Here is a 21,993-nt window from a genome sequence, read left to right on the forward strand (position 1 = left end):
AGATTAAACATTGTTGCAGACGCCCTTTCCCGATTGCCCCTCCCTACAACTTCAGATGTTTATCCTAATTACGAAGAGGATACTGAGTCTATCTGCCAACTTACTGTTGCTTGTCAGAGTGTTAGCGAAGTCAAGTTACGTAATGCTATAATGCATGATGATGTTTATACTAAAGTGTCTAAGTATGTTGTGCATGGATGGCCACATGACAAGAGCAAAATTTCGAAAGATTTACTGCCTTACTTTCAAATTCAAACTGAGCTATCTCTACATGGAGATTTCCTATTCAGAGGGGAACGGATGGTTGTACCATCATCCCTTACAAGTGTGTTAATCGACAATGCACACGAGGGCCACCAAGGTGTGGTCCGCACCAAACAAAGAACTAGGCAGCTCTACTGGTGGCCACTGATGGACAAGCAAATTGAAATCATGATTAAGAACTGCACTGTTTGCCAATTACATGATAAGACTGCTCAGGTCAGATCCAGCCCTATGCAGCCTGTACAATTTCCGGCTAAACCCTGGTCAAAGCTGGCAATGGACATTGTTGGACCAAATTACACTATGCCCCAAAACGCCAGATTTGCCATTACCCTTATTGATTACCACAGTAAATGGCCAGAGGTTGGCTTTACTTCCAATGTTACTTCAGCTAGTGTTATTGATTTTCTTAAAACTATTTTCAGCAGAGAAGGGTTTCCTGAGGAAATTGTGACAGACAATGGATCACAATTTGTATCACATGAGTTTAAACAATTTTTGTGTGAACGTAACATAAAGCAAACTAATTCTGCATTATACCACCCTCAGGGAAACGGGGAGATTGAAAGATTTAACAAAGTATTAAATGATTTTGTAATGACTGCTTCACTTCAAGCTACCCCAATACTGAAAGCAATCAGGGAATTCCTGGGAGTTTACAGATCTACTCCACACGCTACTACCGGTGTGGAACCATCCCTTTTACTCCATAATAGACACCTTAAAACAAAATTGGACATCCAGGGAATTACTAAAGGTCCTCTGCCTGTGAAATCAGATTCCATTCGAGATCATGTGCGTGACCAACAAATGAAGAGTAAAGTTCATACAGACCATAGCCGCCATGCTGTCACTCGTACTTTTAAAGTGGGTGACTTTGTCCGTATTCGGAAGCCAGGTCATGTATTAAAGGGCCAAAGTAAATATACACCCCCAATTAAAATAACTAAGGTTGTCGGTCCTAGTACTTATGTAACTTCAGATGGTAGGACATGGAATGTAGATCGTATGACACCTTTTTCAGGGAATGTACCTAGTACTACTGATGACGAAGTGTCTGATCTGTTACATGATGTACAAAGTCCTGCTAGACTAGGTCTACCCTTTAACCAGCCACATGCTCCTCAGTCTGTCATTCCTGAGAGACCTTCCCGGGTTAGACAACCACCTGTGTGGGCAAGGGATTATATGTTTTACAAATAGATATTTTCCTGTCATACTTGTTAATACTTTTCATATACTTTTCATTTTAAAACCAGGGGGAAAATGTGATATATTAGTTATTATCTAATCGACCATCCATTATTACCAATGTGATATATTAGCTATTATCTAATCGACCATTATTACTCACTGTATAATATCACCTGTCATATGCCTGCAACCTACATACCAATAGGGTCAGCTTGTGACCCTACTGGACTCCTGCTGAGTCTGCCTTGTTTATATTATTATATAATATAAGATATGGATGAGAACAGTTGCTATATGGGTACTGACCAAGGAAGACACAGAATAAATGGTTCATGTATACATTCGTTTCTTGTGTACTTATTTATTCAGGTTAATTACATGCATTCATTCTACTTCTTACAATATACGCGTGCGACATAACAAAAGTGGAAACTGATAAAGTATATACATACATGCAAAATTAAGTCAAAATGGAAGAAGAAATGGATAACCTCTCAAAAAATATATAATTTCCCCTACCCCCCCCCCCCCAACCCCAGTAACGATGGAACATGGCACCATCATAGATGTAGGCCTGTAAACGTGTATTGCAGCGTTTTTAGCGATCTGCCACAGTACATCGTTGTCTACTTACAAATAGGCTCTTTCTTCTGTAATGTTATATTTGTTTTCAATTGTAAATATCTCCATATTGTAACTGTCCGATGCCCTTCGGTGATGCATGGTGACTCACATGTGCATACTTTAAGTTGCAATTTCTTGGAAACTTGAAAACGTCGTTATAAACGTGCAGTATATATATGATTCCGTACTGCTACATCTCAGCAGTACATATCGAGCAGTAAGAAACCGGTTGGTGGAACCAATTTGTGTTTAATAGAAACATGATCAAGATTCCGTTGCGTTGTTTTCTATTCTGCACACAGCACACGTATACTCTTGTCTTAGAAGGGACTCACAATTTGTGTATATTTTATTTGCTTTTTATTTTAAGAATTTCTTACAATCTGAGAAATTAATTGGCACTTTATTGCCTAACGTTAAGACTCTACGTAAAATAGCAGTGTATTTTGGCGATATTGGGTGAGCTATTGATTTCAATTTGCTGCAAACGACAAGCCGGAAGTGGCTTCTATGTATAAATTTCTGTAGCATAGTTGCAATCAATGTCTATTCGTAAGTAGCGCCACTAATTTCATTTTTCAATCCTCTGTAAAGGTACAACTCAGTATATTCCGAAAATAGAATTCATACATGGGCTGAAACCACCAATTTGTTATAGGGAGGGAGGCTTAAATGTTATGTTTTCTTAGGGAAGGGATATGAAGGGGAAAACTTTGGTCAAATGGAGGGTGCTTAATCCCTATAGATGCAAAATGATGCTATATTTTGCAATTTTTGAAACAATGTTATCATATATGGTTGTACTGTAAATATATACATGTTTATATATATATATACTAGGATTGTTTTGTAATTATTTATCTGCTAGTAAGGGGGGGGGGGAGAGAGCCTGGCCCCATTGATGCTATTCTTGAGGATTGAACCCCCCTCCCCCACTAGACGTTTTCGTGGTTTCGATATTCTATCATACATGCAACAGGTTGCCCCTTACCAAAGGAAGGTGGCGCGAGACAATACCATAGGTATCTCAGGCTTACTCCTGAGATCGTCGGAGCCAACTCTGGTGAAGGGGACCTTCTATAAATGAAATGGTTCATTCTGAACGGGAGCTATGAAATAGGTCTTTCACTAGGTCTATTTCGGCCTGCAATGTTAATCTAATAACTATTGTTAATGCGTATATAGAGGACTTAAAGATGAGAGTGGCTGGAGGTTGGGTGCGGGGGTGGGGGTGGGGGGGGGGGGGTGGGGTAATCGCCCATGTGTGATACTGTCGTGGATTATACTCGAAACTGAAACTGCTTTTCATTTTCTTTAAGAAAGAACCAATTTTGGTAACCTTGGAAAAGACCAAATCTCCGCAGTATCTAGAAAATTGGAAAACCCATGACGATTGTAAAAAAAAAAGGTTTCAACAGTGTCATAGAAACATCCCACTTGAATATAATTGATGAAATTGAAACTGTGTATAAGTTGTCTTGAAGCTAAACGGCAGACTGTGAAGATTGTGTAATATTTATTTGTATCTTAAATGGATATTATCGTTGCCAAGCAATGTAAAACTTACTTTGGTGATAAAAATTATTTAACGCTGTTCATTCGAAAACTTCGTCTCAATATATTTGTCCATAAATTGAGATGTATAGTTAATTGAATCTAACGTAGTTGCACTGGCTACACTTTGCCTTAGTTCAGAAAGTGGACCACAGTGGGTAGTCATGGATATCATCGTGATTGGTGTACTTGAAAAGCTTTACTGAAGGGATATGATCAAACTAGAAATATGATCAGAGGTGTATCATTGACGCAAAGATGCAGGACGCTACTTCTGCTGGGGAAGGTGGGGGCAACCAGTTATTGACTGGGGTACAGGGAGCCGCCAAGGGACAGAGTCCTGGTGGGAAGAGATCAACCTCAAAATTACATGTCAGAATGAAGTTACACTCACAAAGTTACATGTTAGAAAGGGGAAAGTAGTAGGGAGGGCCCCAGATCGCACCCGTGCAATCCCAAAATTTTTGATGTACCCAGATTCACGTATTAGATGTACCCACTATGATTGCACCCGTGCAATCCTAACTTGTGATATACCCCAATAAGATGTAGCCACTATGATGGCACCCGTGCAATCCCAATTTTTGATGTACCCAGGTTCCCATATTAGATGTACCCACTATGATTGCACCCGTGCAATCCTAACTTGTGATATACCCCCAATATGATGTAGCAACTATAGATCGCACACAGTACAATCCCAATTTGTTATCGACTGAGATTCCATGTAACTTATATGTACACTCCAAAGATCTCACCCGTGGAATCCTACTTTGTAACGGACCCTTATTCCCTATAACAGAGATGTAGCCACCAAAGATCGCACACAGTCCTAGGTCATTCCTGACCATAATTGGATTAATGATTATATATATTTATATATGTATATATGTATTGATCGCCCACCAGTACGGTACCTATATGAGATCGCATTATAGTACAAGCAGGCTTATTTGAAATCATATTCTTGAAAGTTTTCAGCAATGAAACAGGGAAGAAACTCGTAATTCGAGAGGTAAATTAGTATATAGGCCCACAGTTTTGGTATTTTAATAGAATATTATATTTGGATATCCGAATCGCTTAAGACTTTTTCAATATACTATAATATAGCTACTGATATATAAATTTATATATATATATATATATATATATATATATATTCATTTGCCTTTGTCGTTTACCTCCATTACATTAACATAAAGTCTGTTCAAAGTATCTCTTTCGAGATCCGGCTTTAGGAATCACAAATGATTTCGAGTTGGTTAGCATCATGTTTGATCTCTAGAGTAGGGCAAAATATGTCACCAAAAAAAAAAAAAACGTGAAAAAACACCAAAACGTGAAAAAAAAATCAAATCAAAAACAGAACTGGTATTATTCGATACAGGTGACAAACGCCTACAGTGTTATTACGACCTTCCTAACCGGTTTCGAACCTATGGACATACAATCAGTGTCCATAGCCTAGTGGTTAGGGTGTCCGCGTGCGGAGCGGAACACCCGGGTTCGAATCTCGGTGGAGGCTGGAAGTTTTTTTCACTGTTCTTGATTTTCCAACTCATTACGATTTTCATTTATATATATATATATATATATTTATATATGTGAAAACGTAATATATATATATATATATATATATATATATATATATATATATATCCTATAACTCAGTCAACGTGTGGGGTTTTTAACGTTTCATTTCCCCATTATATTCCATTAACCAGCATATTATTTGAATTTTTTTAGTGATATTCCGGTAAGATTAATTGAGGGGAGGAAGAAGGTCTTAATGTTTAAACCGATTGAACGCAATTTGCCATCCTGTTGAACAAAGCCTGCGTGAAATTTCTACGTACAGAATGGTCACTTGAATACCGGTAACGAATAAAGGGGAAAAAAACCCACCTGCATGTTTCCTCTTTAATCCTAGTTACTTTAGTGATAATCTTAGCGCAGGCATTAAAACGACCAGCATACTTATTTTAGGTCGCTGAATTTGTATCTGCATTTGTAATGGTACTCGATAACATGAAAGAGAGAGAGAGAGGGGGGGGGGGGCGTGGGGTAAAGATTTGCGGTATCGCAAACACTTGAGTTATGTGGTGACTATGATGTCTGGTTTCACTCAATTCAATCAAGCATTCTCTGAGGAGAATGTGGCGTTATACTACCCCACAACTAAATTTATCAGCAGTTATGACCGCAAACTTACGTTTGATACCTTATTATCGAAAACAATAGCCTAAATATGCCTACGAATACACCATTTTTTCAAACTACTGTAAGTGTCATGATAGGCCTGACGATCACGTATCGCGTGGTTGGAATTAGGATATGCTAGTTGAAAATGTTTTTCTATGCACATTAAGGAAGCTGGGAAATTGGCAACAGTAGTAGATGTTACTAAACAACAACCATTAAGTCATGGGTCCAGAAATTACACCTGTATATAGGGATCGCCACCATATACATGCTTAAACGGCTTGATTGCATTTGGTATACAGGCCTTGGACTTATCCTCCTGGCAGGATCGAGTCCAGACCTGATCGAGGTAACTGGTTCAACGTCGCGTTCTAACCTATAATATAGTCCTTGTTCTTTTCAAACGTGTTAACAATTTGTTTCCAGTTACTATTCTTTCGTTGTTGATTTACTGAAATTTCATGTTGAAATGCTAATTGATGAACATGGCAAACGCTAATTTGCCAAACCTGTCAAAACTAATGGTTGCAAACGCTATATTCTCGTCAGGTGGAAAGAAAAATGGCACATGCATTTATGTATATCACTTATTATAATTAGACTTATCACTGATAATTATTTACAATGCTGGGCGACCTTCTGAACTTTTCAAACCTGACAAATAGTCCGCTTGGCAGAGAATAGTTTGATGACCTACAAAACTAATTGGTATACCGAGGTGAACAAACTTTTCATTGTGTTCCATGTCAACAAACTTTTCGTTGTGTACTTGGTGACGTCATGATCAGCTGCGACGAAGCTCTCAACCCATTCACTGATTCATCACAAAGATATTGCCTTGTCAGCTTCAGATTCAGCATAGAATGCCTACCAGCTGCAGTACGTACGAACCACAGTCACATCTCAAGTCACCACCAACAACAGCAGACGTCGTGAAGAATCAACGAGAAGTTTCACCAAGAAATATATTTTACTACGTTCAAACAAAGTACGTTGAAGGACTACGGTATTAGGTTTGTTGAGAACAGTTACTTTAAGATAGTAAACTTGGCTTAACTTTAGAAGAAGATGGTCGTGAACAGGGCCCTTCAGACGTTGTCTTATTACGCTAATACTAGGGCTTAGGCCAGGGCATGTGTTAAGGCTAGGCTAAACGCAGGCGCTGCCAACAAATGTGAATTCGTATTAGCCTACTGTAGGCCTAACCATTTCGTTGGGAGCGTACTAAACTAGTACTACTAAGTACTATGACTGAGCGCAGGTAGCCTAAACAGGCGTAGGCTTAAATTATGTTGTGGTTTCTATAAGGGTTGGAGATAAAGCAAAGGTTTGTCTTTGATGACATATACTGTTTTCATTGAAAACTTTTTGATGTACTCAGAAAGTCCTTCAAAATCATTGCATTCCATGTTTAAATTGTTCTGTCTTTGTTTGGTCTAACTCTAACTAACGTCCAGTCCATGCTAGTATAAATACGAACGTTAGTACTTACATCTCCTGTTGTTATATATGGCATGCATGTGATAGCATAGGTACTGTAATAACAGCCTACAACAGAAGTAGACTTCAAACTAACTACTTAGGACTAGTATTTTACTACTTGTAGTACCGTACTAGTAGTAGTAGAAGGCAAGGCTAAGTAGCCAAATTTGACCTGTATAAGATAGTTTGAATAGATTCTAACTTTATTTGAAATTGGGAAAGTGTCACATTTGTTTTCCCAAAACAATACAGCATCCACTTTTTATGACATAACTACTGACTACTAGAACTGGTAATTTTGGATGATCCCAAAATGTAAGCCTTTGTTATATGCTGTTACACTGAAACTGAAAGACCAGGTAATTGCTGTGTTTATCATCATTTTAAATGGAAAGTTTAATCTAGATAAAGTAAGCATTAATGAGAACAACTAAATTTGATACAGGTCTTAGAGAAACAAGGAAATAATATCTGTTTATTGTGTATCACTTTCAATAATATTATTTCATCCATTGACAGGAATTATGCTGTAATATTTTATAAATGCGTGAATGTTGGCTCCATGCTATTGATATTGCTTCAGGCACATGTATATATTCTCTCATACTTGTGGAATGTGATCAAACAGGTTAAATCACAAAGTGATTAATAACAATATATAATGTTAATTCACTAAATTAAAATACTGTAGGTGAGGTTTTTGCATTTTCGTTCTAAAGATAATTTGAGAACGACAAAACAAGGACTGTTTTAGATTGTACTGAAAAAAAACACCCTATTTAATAGTGGAATATTCCCACATTGCGGTAACTTGCAAATATGCCTAAAACACCATGATCATATTTTCTGTGCTTCCTACAAACCGAGCTTATCTGTTATATTTGCAAGGGAGTCGAAAAAAGGTTTTAGGTATCCCATGAGCTGACATGAGTGATACAGGGGTACTCTGTAGTGAACATTCGTATGCATTACATACTATTTCACAATGTACTATGTTTGGGTTTGATCCTGTACTGTTTTGTCAGTGATTGGGTCATACAGTAGACCTAAAGCAGACAGACAAGTTATCCTGATGAATGAACTGAAATTGTTCGTGGAGGTGACAGTCAGGCCTTTGTCTGTCCATATTGTTTAGAAAGGGCCAACCCTTTTGCAGAACTAGGCCCGCTAATCAGCTGTTGTTAACAAAAATTAGAAGATGCACAGTTTCTTTCCCTCCCCCCCCCCAAAAAAAAAATGGGGGAAAAGGGGCAGGATTGGTTAAAAATATAGTGATTAAAAATAGTATAGAAACAATTAGTTTTTAACAGAACCTGATGTTAACATCAGAGAACATAAATTCTACCAGAACTTTGGAAATAAAGTAATGCTCCCAAATGAAAATTGTTGTGTGATTCCTGACATTAGCACTGCAGAACATAATGGTATTCACATTTTATACAACTACAGTTCTTCCTGATAAACAGTGTTCCTTAACCTTAGTACGAACCATATGTTATAATCACAATTTAAAAAAAAAAAACCAAAATCAACATTTGCCAGGACCCCGTAAACGGGAGAGTATGAGATTACTTATAACATACATATTATTTATTTGTTTATTGCACAGGGGTGGAAGGGGGGGTGGGGAAGGGTTGATTCTATGAGTTCTTGATCATCACTGCTTTCATTGATTGTATTTGTAAGAATGAAATGCTCATTTAAACTAGGTTTGCAAACCGGTTTTGAAAGGAAGAAAACAGACATATAATATCACATGAACAGTGAATGAGTTTCCTTGTGTGTATACCAGCATGTCGAAATGAGAAACCAAATTGCTACATCAGGCACGGAACAATTATGTAGATATCCAATATTATAGCCATAACCTCAAACCTGCCATACTGTATATATAACACACAATATTGTGAACTCTAAATTTCAATATTCCCTGACTACTGTACATGACAGTATACAATATACTTCCTTATGAGGTGCATTCAAGATTAATATGTTCGGTTGTTCATATGTGCACATACCTTGTATTTATTTACATAAGACTGATGACGTTCCATCATGTAAAAGTATCAGCAGAAACATCTGTGATATTTTAAGGAAATTCAATTTCAAGGAGCAGCGAGGGAATTTGTTGGATTTTCCAACTTCTAAGTTGTACTTCTGTGTTTATACTGTAGTGTACTTGGCATAAGAAGTGTCTATTTTTGGTTTGTTTTTTTGCAGTTTCTGCTTAGAATGCCACATTTTTAGCTTATTTGTTTCATGAAGACAAAATCAGTTTGATTTAAGTATTGTTCAAAGATGACTAAAAGCCTTTAAAGGAGCAATTCCGAAATTTCAAATGACATTTTAACTTTGAATATCTGGAAAAATTGAAAATAGTTGTAGAAACAATAATCATACCTCAAATTGTCCCCTTTTGGTTAGATTATAAATGACATGTATGAAAGGTTGCCTTACAGTATGACATCCGTTCACCGTAGATGTGTGCTAACTGAGCAGGTTTGAAATCCTTCGCTCATTTTCTGCAAAAATATTGAAGTGTTTTTGTCATTGGACATGGCTACCCTTTCATTGCCTGCAATTAAAGAAAACCCTAGAAAGTAAAAAAATGAACTAAAAATGCATGTAATAAATGCAGGTGTTGCCACTGGCCTATCTGGTTAGTAGTAGCTTATATTGTGCACCTACAGTATGGCATGACATCAAAAATGTGAGGCAAATAAATGGATTATATCAGCAGCTGTATTTTGCCAGAATATCTTAAGAATTGATAGCCATTGATAGCCCAGAGGCTTGTAGTTAACAATCACTTTGTTTCCAACTGTATTTAACCTTCTATCATCTTACCTTCCTGTACGCACATTACGTTCGACAAGCAAATCATATCTCTGTGTACCTAAAACTGGTGTGAAGGCTTACCGATTCGAAAATTTTACTTACTCTGCTGCAAGTCTTTGGAATCAGTTACCAGACCATCTTCAAACTTTTTCTTATCTTTCAACTTGTTGGAGTTTACTGAAGACTCATTTTTTTTACGTTCTGCATTTCATTGTTGATGATTTCCACTTTGTGAAGGGCCATGTGCAATTACTCGCATAGGCGTAGGAGCCCAATTTAATTTGGGGGGGGGGGGCTGTAACGACTTGCCCGAAAAATATAACCAAAATTTTGCACGCGTGCGTTCAATATGTTAATCAGTTATTACATCTCAAGCCAATAAGTTAACATACAATAATTCGCCATGTTATTACCCTTCCATATTGGTTAGAATTATTGGGGAAGTTGTTACAATAATAGTGATAATAATAATAATATCAGGTTAACCATTGAAAAACAAATTGCAAATTATTTTTCTTTTAGTAGGTACGTGAAATATTCTCAGCATATTGCCCGAATTTTCACATAAATATTGGCTTGGGGGGGGGGCTGCAGTCCCCCCGCCTCCTATGGTTACTCTTTTCATGGAGTGGCGCTGTATGAATCCACATTATTATTATTAACCAGTGTATTACCAGCTGGATATGGATTTTGAATTCCATATTGAAATGATACGGCCAAGTTCTAAACAATACCTGCTGTACGTGTACTAGATATTCTTAACGGTGGAGTTGAGGGGTTTTATGTATGATTTGGAAAAATAAGAAAACTAATGAATGAAAGCAAGGAACTCATCCGAAAATGGCGCATAAACATGCTACACTGTAGGCACAGTACAGTTTGTATGCGCAAGATACAGAATCCTTTTACCTCAGCAAAGTTCTTCTTCTTTTGTTGTTTAAATTTAGAGATATCTGCAAAATAATTATTGGTTAATAGCAAACAAGTAAATCATTATATACCTAGAGTACCTACTCAAGCTTTTATTTTGTTTGTCAGGCTTCGTGTGACCTAAGATAATGGTTAGACAAAAATTAACTTGGAAAGAGTTAAAATATTAACTCTGTTGCTAACCACAAAGTTGCCAATTAGGGAAGTTCAGGATCATTCTAGCTCTAACAGGACTTAGCAAGCAGTGGTGGTTGTGACTTGTGTGACTTTAATAAATTAATTACAGATACAGTATGCGGTGCACAGTACATGTACATAGCAGTGAATACAGAAAAACACAGTGATGCAGAAGTTCAAGGCCACTTTATAGTGGAGGTGTTTCGAAGAATGGCAGCATTCGTTGTGACAGTAATGTTTACCAAGGGTGAAAATATAGGGAAGGAAGAGGGTATAGATGCCCCCCCCCCCCCCTCCCGCCCGCACACATGACTTGTCCATTAGCCTTCCTTAGATCTGAGACTAATCTGCTAAGGAAAGTACAATATACAGTACCAGTCATCGTTGAACACATCAGTAAGTGTCCAGCATGCTTGCAGTGTGTCTGTTCTTGTACTCGTTGCACATCTGACATTGATAAGTCCTCTTCTCCTGCAAGATTAAGTACTCCTATTCCTGCTTAGATTCTTGTACTCCTTGGAGTACTACTAGTATACCAAGGAGACTTCAAGCTGTTGTACATGTAATATTACACTTTATGCATTGTCTGGAAATGGCTTAATAACAAGATAAAAAACCTCCAGGAAAGTGACCTGTTAACATTTGGGGTCCTTGCATACTGATGACCTTTGAACTACATGTCGAGCTGATATTCTTTCTCCTACAGTATGTCCGAGGATTCAGCGTGGATATTTTTTACCGTTTGTTTTCGTTACACACAGGTAAATTAGTCTGCTGCCTTTTTGTTATGACTTACAGTGTAACTGACAGCTAATCATTACAGCTCTTCAACTTGTTAATTCATGAAGTGAAAGTTTCCGTTTTGCTCCCCTTCGCAGTATATCTGTCAATAGAAATAAAAGAATCGCTGAGTACTTGCGCGTTATCTTTAGCGAAACAGGAAATCTATGAGCGTGTCGTAGTTTGATCGCTTTTGCGATCTTTCTTTTTCTACCAAAAGTTTGTCTTCTTTTATTAAATTTGCCAATGCAATGAGCTGCTCTTAAACTATATATTAAATATCAGACAATTACTAAATGCAAGCAAGTGAAAACGTATTTACTTCCCTCCTCGCTTACCTGTCTCCCCACAACCTTAGCACCTTGTTCTACCTAGAAAGAACTGGTAACCTTTTGGCACTGGGCGCCCTCTATGACCGGTTCCTCCGGTCAGTGCCCTTTCTTCTCATTCTACCATCCAAAGTGCCAGCATCTTGCATTTTTCTTCTGGTTTCCTGTTTTTTTTCTCTGGTTTTTCCCTGTTTTTCCATGCCCTCCTCCCCTCCCCTCCCACCCCCCACCCCCACCCCCCCCCCCCCATTTAACCAACTCCCACGGTGCCAGCATTCTTCTCCATTTGAATCTGTGGTTCAAAAGTTGCCAAGTACTGTATAGTACGTCTCTATATTTACAGATATTATTACAGTTCATCTGAGAACATTCACCTGATTTCCAGTTGGTGATTTTTTTTGACAGTAGATTCAGTTTCATTTTTACCAAGATTTTCTTGCACGATTCAGAATCATTGCATATTTATTCACTTTTTAAATTTGACTTTGCTGGCTTTGAATTTAAATTGGCTTTACTTACATAGTCATTTCTTTTGTTGATGTTTGCTACACATTCTGTCCTTTAAGAAGATTATAATACAGTATTTGCTCTGTCCAAGATGGATGATTTGCACAGCAATGTCTTTATATCAGAGTGTAGTCTTTGCTTTTGTAATTTGGTGCGGTTTGAAGGGGAGGGGGGGGGGGGGGTGTTCAGCAATGCTTAGCATAGGTTAGGGTGTTTGAATGCAAATATAATTTCCCATTGTACATTTACCTTGCCATACCCTTAGTCATACTGTAGGCAGACTTTAAGTATAAGAGTAAAGTAGGGAAAATCAACAATGTACAGGACTTCTAATTAATTATCTTTAACTTAACTTCTTCAAAAAGAAAGTATATAGTCTTTAAATTTTCTGAAATAAATTTAATAGTTAAAATACTAAACTACTTAATGTGTTAGAAACTACAGTACTTTGAGATATTTTTGTGTGTTAGTTTTGAACCTAATATTCAGCAATTTGAAATTACTATGTAAAGTAAGTACTGTACAGTATACATACTAAGAACTGTATGAATAAAAAGTACAGTACAGAAGCATATTGAGGGTTGGGCTCAGGAGGTATTTTTTACGGTTGCTAGGAACCCATGACATATCTGGTCAACATTTCAGATAACTACTAGAAAATGTTGAAATCATTTGTTGTGTTTATTGTGTACTTCCCAACCCACACCCACACCCACAGACAAAAGTAAGACCTTTAACTTTATATCACACATGTACAGTATGCTTAGTTTTGTATCTGTTTGCGTGAGTCACTCATCCTTATTACCATGTCCCTCTCAAGGCCTCCAATATCAATAGTTGTGGTGTAGGTGTACACAATGCAGTCTATATTTTAACAGTTACCGTGGATACCAAAACCAAAAATTGTGAGTTGTCCTTCCCTATAGGGTTACAGCATATTTAGATATAGTTATCAATTAATTGGACTGAGGTGCAAAAAACAATTCCAAAATGGAAATTTGGCAGTATCTCCAGTACGTTGTGGTCTTGTAAACAGGCATTGAGCCGTATAGTAAGTACAGTGGTGAAATCTATATGTATACCACACAGAAAGCATTGAAATCATTGCAATGTAGGCCATACAGTAAGATATGATGTACAGTACCCTCAAGTTTTCTTACGCACATTAAACCTGACTCGTACTGTACAATAGTTTGAAAACAGTATTTTTGCATTTTCAACAGTTACCATGGACACCAAAACTAAATTGTGAGTTGCCCTTCCTTACATATATCCAGTATTTACTATTTAGATGTAGTTATAAATTAGTTGAACTTTTTGAAAGTGTATGTTAGAAAATAAAGGCCAAAATATAGCGGGTCATTTTGGATGGATCTGTCTTTTTTGATAACCGTGCGTGTACAGTAAGAGTACAGTTTTTAGTTGGCCTAGACTATACCATTGAATTAATGACATTGACAGTCTCGTATTAAGTGCTTTGAACCATAGATGGAATGTTGAGGAAAATCCTGGTAGTAGTTAGGATACCGATATTCATGTTGCAACACTACCGGTTGTGTGAAATTTGCACTACCGCACAACGCTAATTGTTGCATCCTGCATATACAGTATACTGTATGTATTTCCTTCGCTCCTCCTCACTCGTACTTCTCTCCTCACAACAACAACTGCACACCCTTGACCCACCGTGTCTAGAGTGGCCCGGTATTAACTTTGACACTGACCTCTAAGTACTGTTGACCGGTCACCTAGGGTCAACCTACCTTCTCATTCTACCATCCGAAAGTGTCTCCTTGTGTACTCTATAGAGCTGTCAAACTTAGATCTTTGTCTATCTTGGCCATCTGTAACCAGAACTTCCTTATTTTGCGGCTTTAGAAGTCTGCTGTTGTATCGCATGTTATGGAGTAGATTAGAAAGTTACCTCCAAGCGATAAGTATAATTAAATTTCATGTGTTACAGTGTTGGCACCATGCCATTTGGATGATTAAGTCGCAAAACAGATTATAATGCTTGGAAGTCTAGGCTGCTTGCTGTGCAAGTTCCATGTTTCTGAGACCTTAATTCGTAATATCATAATCAGTTAAAATGTACATGTAGTCCAGGGACCAAGTTATCCACAGATCTTGCAACCTGTCAAAATAGGGAGATTAAAACCTTTCCATCACCACGACAGAGAGAATTAGGAAAAACATACAGTATGGCAAATTAGGCAAAATGCAAACCATTTTATCGTTAAAAAGTAAATTACAATATGTTTGTTTGTGGGCAGCAGTAGGATATGTTACCAGCAGGATATTACTGTTATTAATTTTAATTAATTAATTTGTGGGGTGGTATGGTGTGGTATGAACTATACTTTTACAACAATGTTCAGTAACACTCAATCTCTATAATAATTGATATATGTAAGAGCTACATTATAATAATTGTAGCAGTCACTTAAAGTTAGCGTTGAAAACTGCAATGGCGTATTAAAGGGACTTTTAGACCTATACTATACTTACTTACTTCTTATTTCCTGAAAAACTAATTTCTTATTTCCTTAAAACATTTCCTTAAAAACTTATTTCCTGCAAAAAGGAAGGAGGTTTTTGCCACATATTAATACAGGTATAGTAGAATCTGTGCAAGTAGTGTAACCTATTTCTAATGTTCATTTTGAGAAAAAATAAGTAAAAATAGAAATCAAATTTTGCTGGGAAAGTTAACACATAAACTTAGGAGAGAACCTAGGAAACTCTCTGTAAAATCATTGTACCTTGTACCTTTCAAAATGGAGATATGTCCTCAGTTGATTGTACTATTTACAGAAGAAATTTGGCCAATTTGATAAACAAACACATTTGCCAAGGATGTATCTGGCAGGTTGAAACCAGAAGCTTAAAATAGTTTTAGTTTCAACTCTGTAATCCTAAATTAGAAATAAACACTACCTGATTGCCAAATCTTGTACAACCATTAACCATCAGTAATATTGAAAGGTTTGATAAAGTTTTTATTTTGCTCTGAATCTACTGTACTGCATCCTTTGTTTTAACAAAACAGCCCCAATGTTTAAAGTCGGACTTCATAGATCTGTAAATGTCTATGGAGTACACTAAACACAATAGCAAGCAGTGAGAGAGTGTGAAAAGTGATCAGTTCTCAATTGACAGCATACTTGTAAATAAAGCAGTCTAATTTTTAAATGCTTGTGTACAAATTGATGAAAGTAAACCTCAGTCATATGCTCGTAAATACAGAATTATAAGTTATTTTGTCTACACACAGTAAAGGTAAATTTATCGGACAGTGTGCCCAACCACCTCCCAGACCCAACTCCATCTTGACATCAGTTCCAGCCAGTGTTCCTACAGCAAACTGTAATTTTTCTGTCTTTCTTAGACCTAACATCTATAGTTTTGGGTTTTGAACAACAATATAGTCTTTACTTCATACATATTGTACTCGACTTTGCCTTTGAGCAGTACATTGGGCGGCATTTTACATCAACACAGTAACATAGTTACCATAAATGCACTAGCCTGTTATTTTAAGTCCAACAAAAATTGCACCAGAAATTGCTATGTGAGGTGTGACAATGGTGCCCTTCAATGTTTCACAAACAATACTTAATATTAAAACATTAATTCAAAGCAAAGCATTAGTACACTAAATTTTTAGAACACAATTTTGCTGTGTTTGACAACATTGTGGACTGTGCACACAGTTAATAACTCATACATTAGGAGTACAGTGTAGTAGCTTGCCAACCAGTACTGTACAGTATATACTGTAATAACAACATTGATCTCCTAAGTTTTTTTTCTTCTTTTCCATCATTTATTCGTGAGTATTATATATATATGGTACAAATTATATATAAAGTTCTGATATCAACATTGATAAGACATTGTTAAATACAATTATCTTAAGGTCACAAAGGAATTATGATTTTTTGTTTTTTTCTCCTAGTTACTGCACAATGAGGCATATATCCATACTTATTTTTGCCAGAATGATGATTCAAAATTTGGAGCAAACTGACAGCAATTTTGCTTCAATATTGCGTCATCAAACACATTCTACGAATATGATACAGTCAGCTGAAAGAGCCTCACCCCTTATCTTAGAAATCAATATAAAAGAATGACTCATTAATAATATCTGACTGTGTGTGTGTGTTAAACACCCATTACAGTACATACAGGATACTGTGAAGGTCACAAACTTATGTATCATGGATAATATATTTAAATATCGTAGGAGCTACGGTCCTATCTCCCCAAACTGTTTGTTTGTTCGGTTAATGTACATATTAATATTGAATCTCAGTTTAATGTATATGAGTATACTGCAAACAAAGGCCGATTTAGGAGTTTGATTTGTGTTAATACGCCTAGAAGTTCATTTTCAGGATAGTTTATTAAAATTGCTTCATAATTTACATTTGTTTATTGCTGGAATTAATTATAGTCTCGGGTGTCCTCCTTGTATGGATGTGAAATTCCATTTTTCGTTACATCATCCAAATGATTGGCTTTCTGCGATCTGCTTGAAATAGAGTTTTGCTTGGAGTGATCATTCTTCTCATTTACTGTACCAACCTGCCCCTACACTGTAGATCTATCGATGCTAACCAGCCTTTTCGGGCACATATAATATCGCAGTCTGTCATGTTCGGACAGACAGCAATACTTACAGTAGTTTCACACATACCCACACACCCACACCCATGATTCACAGTAAGCACTTGTACAAAATAAGTGTTCTTGGAAAATGTGACATCGTTGTGTACTTTAAGTTAGGTAGATGTATAACAATTGTAAATGGTGAACAACCCTCACCCTGAGATGAACTTGTGAAGGTGATTGCTTTATTTGGTGTGCATTCAATTAAAAATGGACACAGTTCAGTAGATATGCAAGTATATCTTATAGTGAGAAAACAAGTAAATATTGTGGCTTGTAAGTTAAAGGGTACAGTAAACCTGTTGTAAAGAAATGGGCTCTCAGAGAAGAAACTCCTGAGCGATTTAATAGAGAGACATTAACATAGAGACTTGTCAGTTTGCCCCTGGTATGTAAAGTGTATTAATTCACCATTTTTTTTCACTCCTCAAATAAAGTAAGCTGGGGCATATAAGAAACTGATAGGCCATTGTTGGGCTTTGTGATTCTGTAGGGTTACCATAACTTCCTACAGAGATTTGAGAGGCATCTCGTTGATACTGCGTAACACCTTGGGTACTACAATAAAACACAATTACCTTAGTTACCTAGAACAGTGCTTTTGGGCATCGTTACAACTAGCCGAAGAAGTTTATTTGTCAAGTTAAGTCTTAAGTGAAAAAACAAACTTCAAGTAACATAGAAACAAAAGAATGAATTACTTTATTGACAAATAGAAGAACCAAAAAAAAGCATTTAACAGGTGTTTACGAGACCACTGTTGCACAATAGCAGGATGTGGTTAATACATAGAACTAACTGGATGAGGTGGATGAAAAGTACCACTGAGTGCAAATTTGTCACAACCAAATGTTTAGAGAATTCATAACTGATGTACTAAGTTCAATCCATTTTCCATTCAGTAGCTGCCATCAATTGATTGAATTTCTCCATTTTGTGACAAAAATGTACCTTCCAGTACTACAAACTTTAGAAAACGAAACGAAAGTATTAAACGAATAACTTTATTCTTTGTGTTTTCCGATTTCCATTACTTTATTCCGATTCGAACAATGCTCAGCTCAGTCTGTTGTATTGATACAAGAAAGTTTGTCAACCCCTTAGGCTTAGCCAACAGTGATGATGGTTTCAAATTGGTTAAAAGTGTGTTGCACCTTTGCGGGTATTTAAAAAAGATAAGACTATTTGTAGACAACGGAGCACAGTTTAAGAATCCCATTTGTTCAGCACTTAAGATCTGATCGGCCGATAAGACCTCTTTGAAGACACCAGTTTTCCAAATTCCGAATGAGGTGTGTAACGGATCTAATAATAACTAAATTACATTGATTAACCATTAAGGTGCATCTTGATAAGTTTCACCACTCACGTACTACACCACATCTAGAACGGTAGGACGGATGTTGCAACTACGACCGTTGTAATACTAATATCGTGAATAAACCTTTGGAATCTTTTCAATTGGGTGTGGAATTTCAATACTCCAACTGTGTGATTTGTCGGTTAAAGAAATTTATTGAATAAACCCTGCCTCCCCTCCCCCCAAAAAAGAGGCTTAACTATAATCATTTTGAAACAGTATTATTTGTGACACAAATTTCCTCTGAAATGTGATTCAAATTGTGGAACTTTTCATTTCTTTGGCAGCAGATTTCTCTTGGATATACAGTCGAGACACTTTACAGAATCAAATCTACTCTGAGCTAATCGGTAAGGGTTTCATTTTGTTTTTTTCATTTTAATTTTAATTCTTTTGTTGAATTCTTGTTACATTTTATGCCACACTGTTTAATAATTCAATTGTTCATGTTCAGACATATTGTGAAGTCATATCAAGTTAATCATTTCAGATGTAGTCTTTAAAAGCAAACTAAAAAATTTTCACAACTGAGAGGATTCAGTTTCTATGAATTTTCTCTAAATTTTATTGTCTCTCTACGGGGGGGGGGTATGACTTAAGTCCCAAAAGGTTTTCAATGTCGGAGATTGATCCTCTGTCCTCGTGACACAGAGTAAAAACAATTCGTAAGGCGGTGTGGTTTTTCTTGTGATTGAACCACTTGACCAAAACTAAAAATCTTTGGTGTCGGTACCAGTTGTTAACAAAGTTCATCACATGATTCACATCAAATGAAAAAAGATTAATTAGTTATTAGAACCCTTATTAGGCTGTTTTTCTGAAGGTGTGTAATGAAAATCTTGAGTGTTTCAAAATCTGGCGATGAGGCCAACTGCAGGAAGTCACGTCGACCAAGCTATCGTAAGAGTTGGCTGAATCAGTTCTTGAAGGGTCCATTGATCATGTGTTGGTGGGTACTGTACCCTGGTATAGTCTTACCGACCCGCAGAAAGTTCCTACGACCACTTGAACAGTCTCATGTGACAGCCCAAATCACTGGTAATAGTCTTATCAAGTTAAAGATCATTATACACTGAGATGGTGCAATCCTGTCTGAAGGTACTGGTACCCATACTACTGTATAGAGTGGTTATAATATTGTGTGGTTGATGACTAGCTACAGACTTCAAGTATATAGTATATAATAACTCTTCAGTTATCTTGATAGTCACAAGGTTATATGACATGTAGGATTAAAAATATCGATGACGTGCATGTACATACTTACGTATAAGCTTTCCTATTCTTATGTAAGCCATTGAATATGTCTCGTGCAGTTGACTTGAAATCTTTCGCTTTACAAGTGATGGTGCCAGGAGCCCTGTATACTTACTGATTTACATCCCAGTTGAAGATTAGAAATCGGCAGGTCCTGCTTTTAAGCTCTGAACAGATAAATTTAAATGTAGAAAAAGCTGATCAAGTAAAGCAACAATTTTTGGCTAGAATGGGATGTGAAGCAGTGATCAGTGTTCTGTGAATTGTACTTACTGAAAAACTAAAAAAAAAAAAAAAATAACTGTTTATTGCAGACGATATTGTTTGATTCAATTGGAACATTACTGAAGTTGACCTTGTCAATGAAACAATGTTGTCAATGGAACCATACCAAGGACAAAACTAATGAGATCCTTAAATTATATTCATAGTTCATGTTTGGACATTGTTGTGCCTTGCCCTTCCCAACTGTCCCATGTAAACTGCTGTGCTCCCTTCCCCCTCCCCCCCCCCAATGTCTAAGCCATCATAGTGAGTACACTTTTCAGGTTACAGGTCTGACCAGTACTTTGTCAAGACTCTTTAAGTTGTTGGTGCACCCTTCTTAAATTGTTGGTGTCCCTCCAACTTTTATCATGCTTATAATTTGGGCCTGATGATATTTTAGCCTAAAGTTGTCAATGCAGACTGTATGAAGGATATCCATACTGGGACATATTTCAAGAATGATTTCAAATGCACAAAACTTTTCATGTCTCTGCAATTGTCTCTCAGTACTAGATGATGAGTAGATGGTATATTATACAGTACAGTAACAATGAATGCTATTTTTAAAAATGATTGATAGACGGACTATCATTTTGGAAACATTAAACAATTACAGTAAGATGGAAAAAATGGCAACTTTTGAAGATTTTGGCAACTGTCATTATTGTTATTGAACGTAAACATTTGTAAAATTATGTCTTAAAATCAATTTTGATTTTGATTTTCATTATAACTGAGATGTGACTTTCTCTGAATATCTCAAGCACTACTTGAAATAATGTATGAACACTCTGTTAAAAGCATAACAAAAAAAGTGCATCACTGAAGATTGTACACAGTCTTGTGGGAAATTTCAAACATGTTTCAACCCAAAAGATTGCTAACCATGGCCACATATGTACAGTGCAACTACTGTATACAGTATATATTCACTTATGCAAATTATTTCCCTACATCTATGTATACATGTTTCAGAAATTTAGAGAAAGTCATAGCATATATGCTATGACTTTCTCTAAATTTCTGAAACGTATCTACTTAAATTGTTTCGGTGCAGTCGCAAACCATATGTTCTGAACATAGTACAAGTACAGTATGCTTGTAGAGTTTTCAGAAATGTAAAAAATTGTTTCGAACCAAAAAGATCGGTTAAAACCATGGCAACAAATGTACCCTTTACAGTGCTATGCAAATTCTACATACATTCTTAGACGTTTGCTAACGTCTCTCAAACAAACTTGAAATACTATGCAATTTACCAAGTACAGTAGATTGCCCAGACTAGTAATGGGTCTGTAACTGCGGTGTACAAGATATTGTATTGAGCAGTACTAGCACTGTATAGTAGTTGTGCAGAAATGTTAAGGCTTCAAGGACAGGTTACCATGGATACCACAAAATGTACCCTGGTTTGCAATCATTACTTCAACGCTACCTACGTCTTACTTCATCTGTCAAGGTCTCTAACATTATATACTTGAAAAGAAATTTCATCTGTAATTTATACATTTATGCAAATTATAAGTGCAAGTCAGTAGCAATTTATAGATT

At 36.6% G+C, this 21,993-nt stretch overlaps 1 protein-coding gene across 24 annotated transcripts in view; it reads left to right on the forward strand.

The window, feature by feature from the left end:
- Window positions 1–6,671: 6,671 nt before the first annotated feature.
- The window catches only part of LOC139962530 (uncharacterized), a 31,266-nt gene continuing 15,944 nt past the window's right edge, over window positions 6,672–21,993 (forward strand). For 5 of the 24 annotated variants that reach the window (XM_071962582.1, XM_071962586.1, XM_071962577.1 and 2 more), the window contains exons 1-2: window positions 6,672–6,829; window positions 19,209–19,268. Coding sequence is in view for 1 of the 24 variants with exons in the window: in XM_071962596.1 (XP_071818697.1) it covers window position 6,829 (1 nt within the window). In the remaining 23 variants the exon portion in view is untranslated. Of the gene's footprint in view, window positions 6,855–14,107; window positions 14,133–19,205; window positions 19,269–21,993 lie in introns of all 24 variants that reach the window. The other 19 variants (XM_071962585.1, XM_071962584.1, XM_071962591.1 and 16 more) reach the window with 13 other exon arrangements.

The sequence above is a fragment of the Apostichopus japonicus genome, chromosome 21 (genome assembly GCF_037975245.1).
Source record: "Apostichopus japonicus isolate 1M-3 chromosome 21, ASM3797524v1, whole genome shotgun sequence".
Lineage (NCBI taxonomy): Eukaryota > Metazoa > Echinodermata > Holothuroidea > Aspidochirotida > Stichopodidae > Apostichopus > Apostichopus japonicus.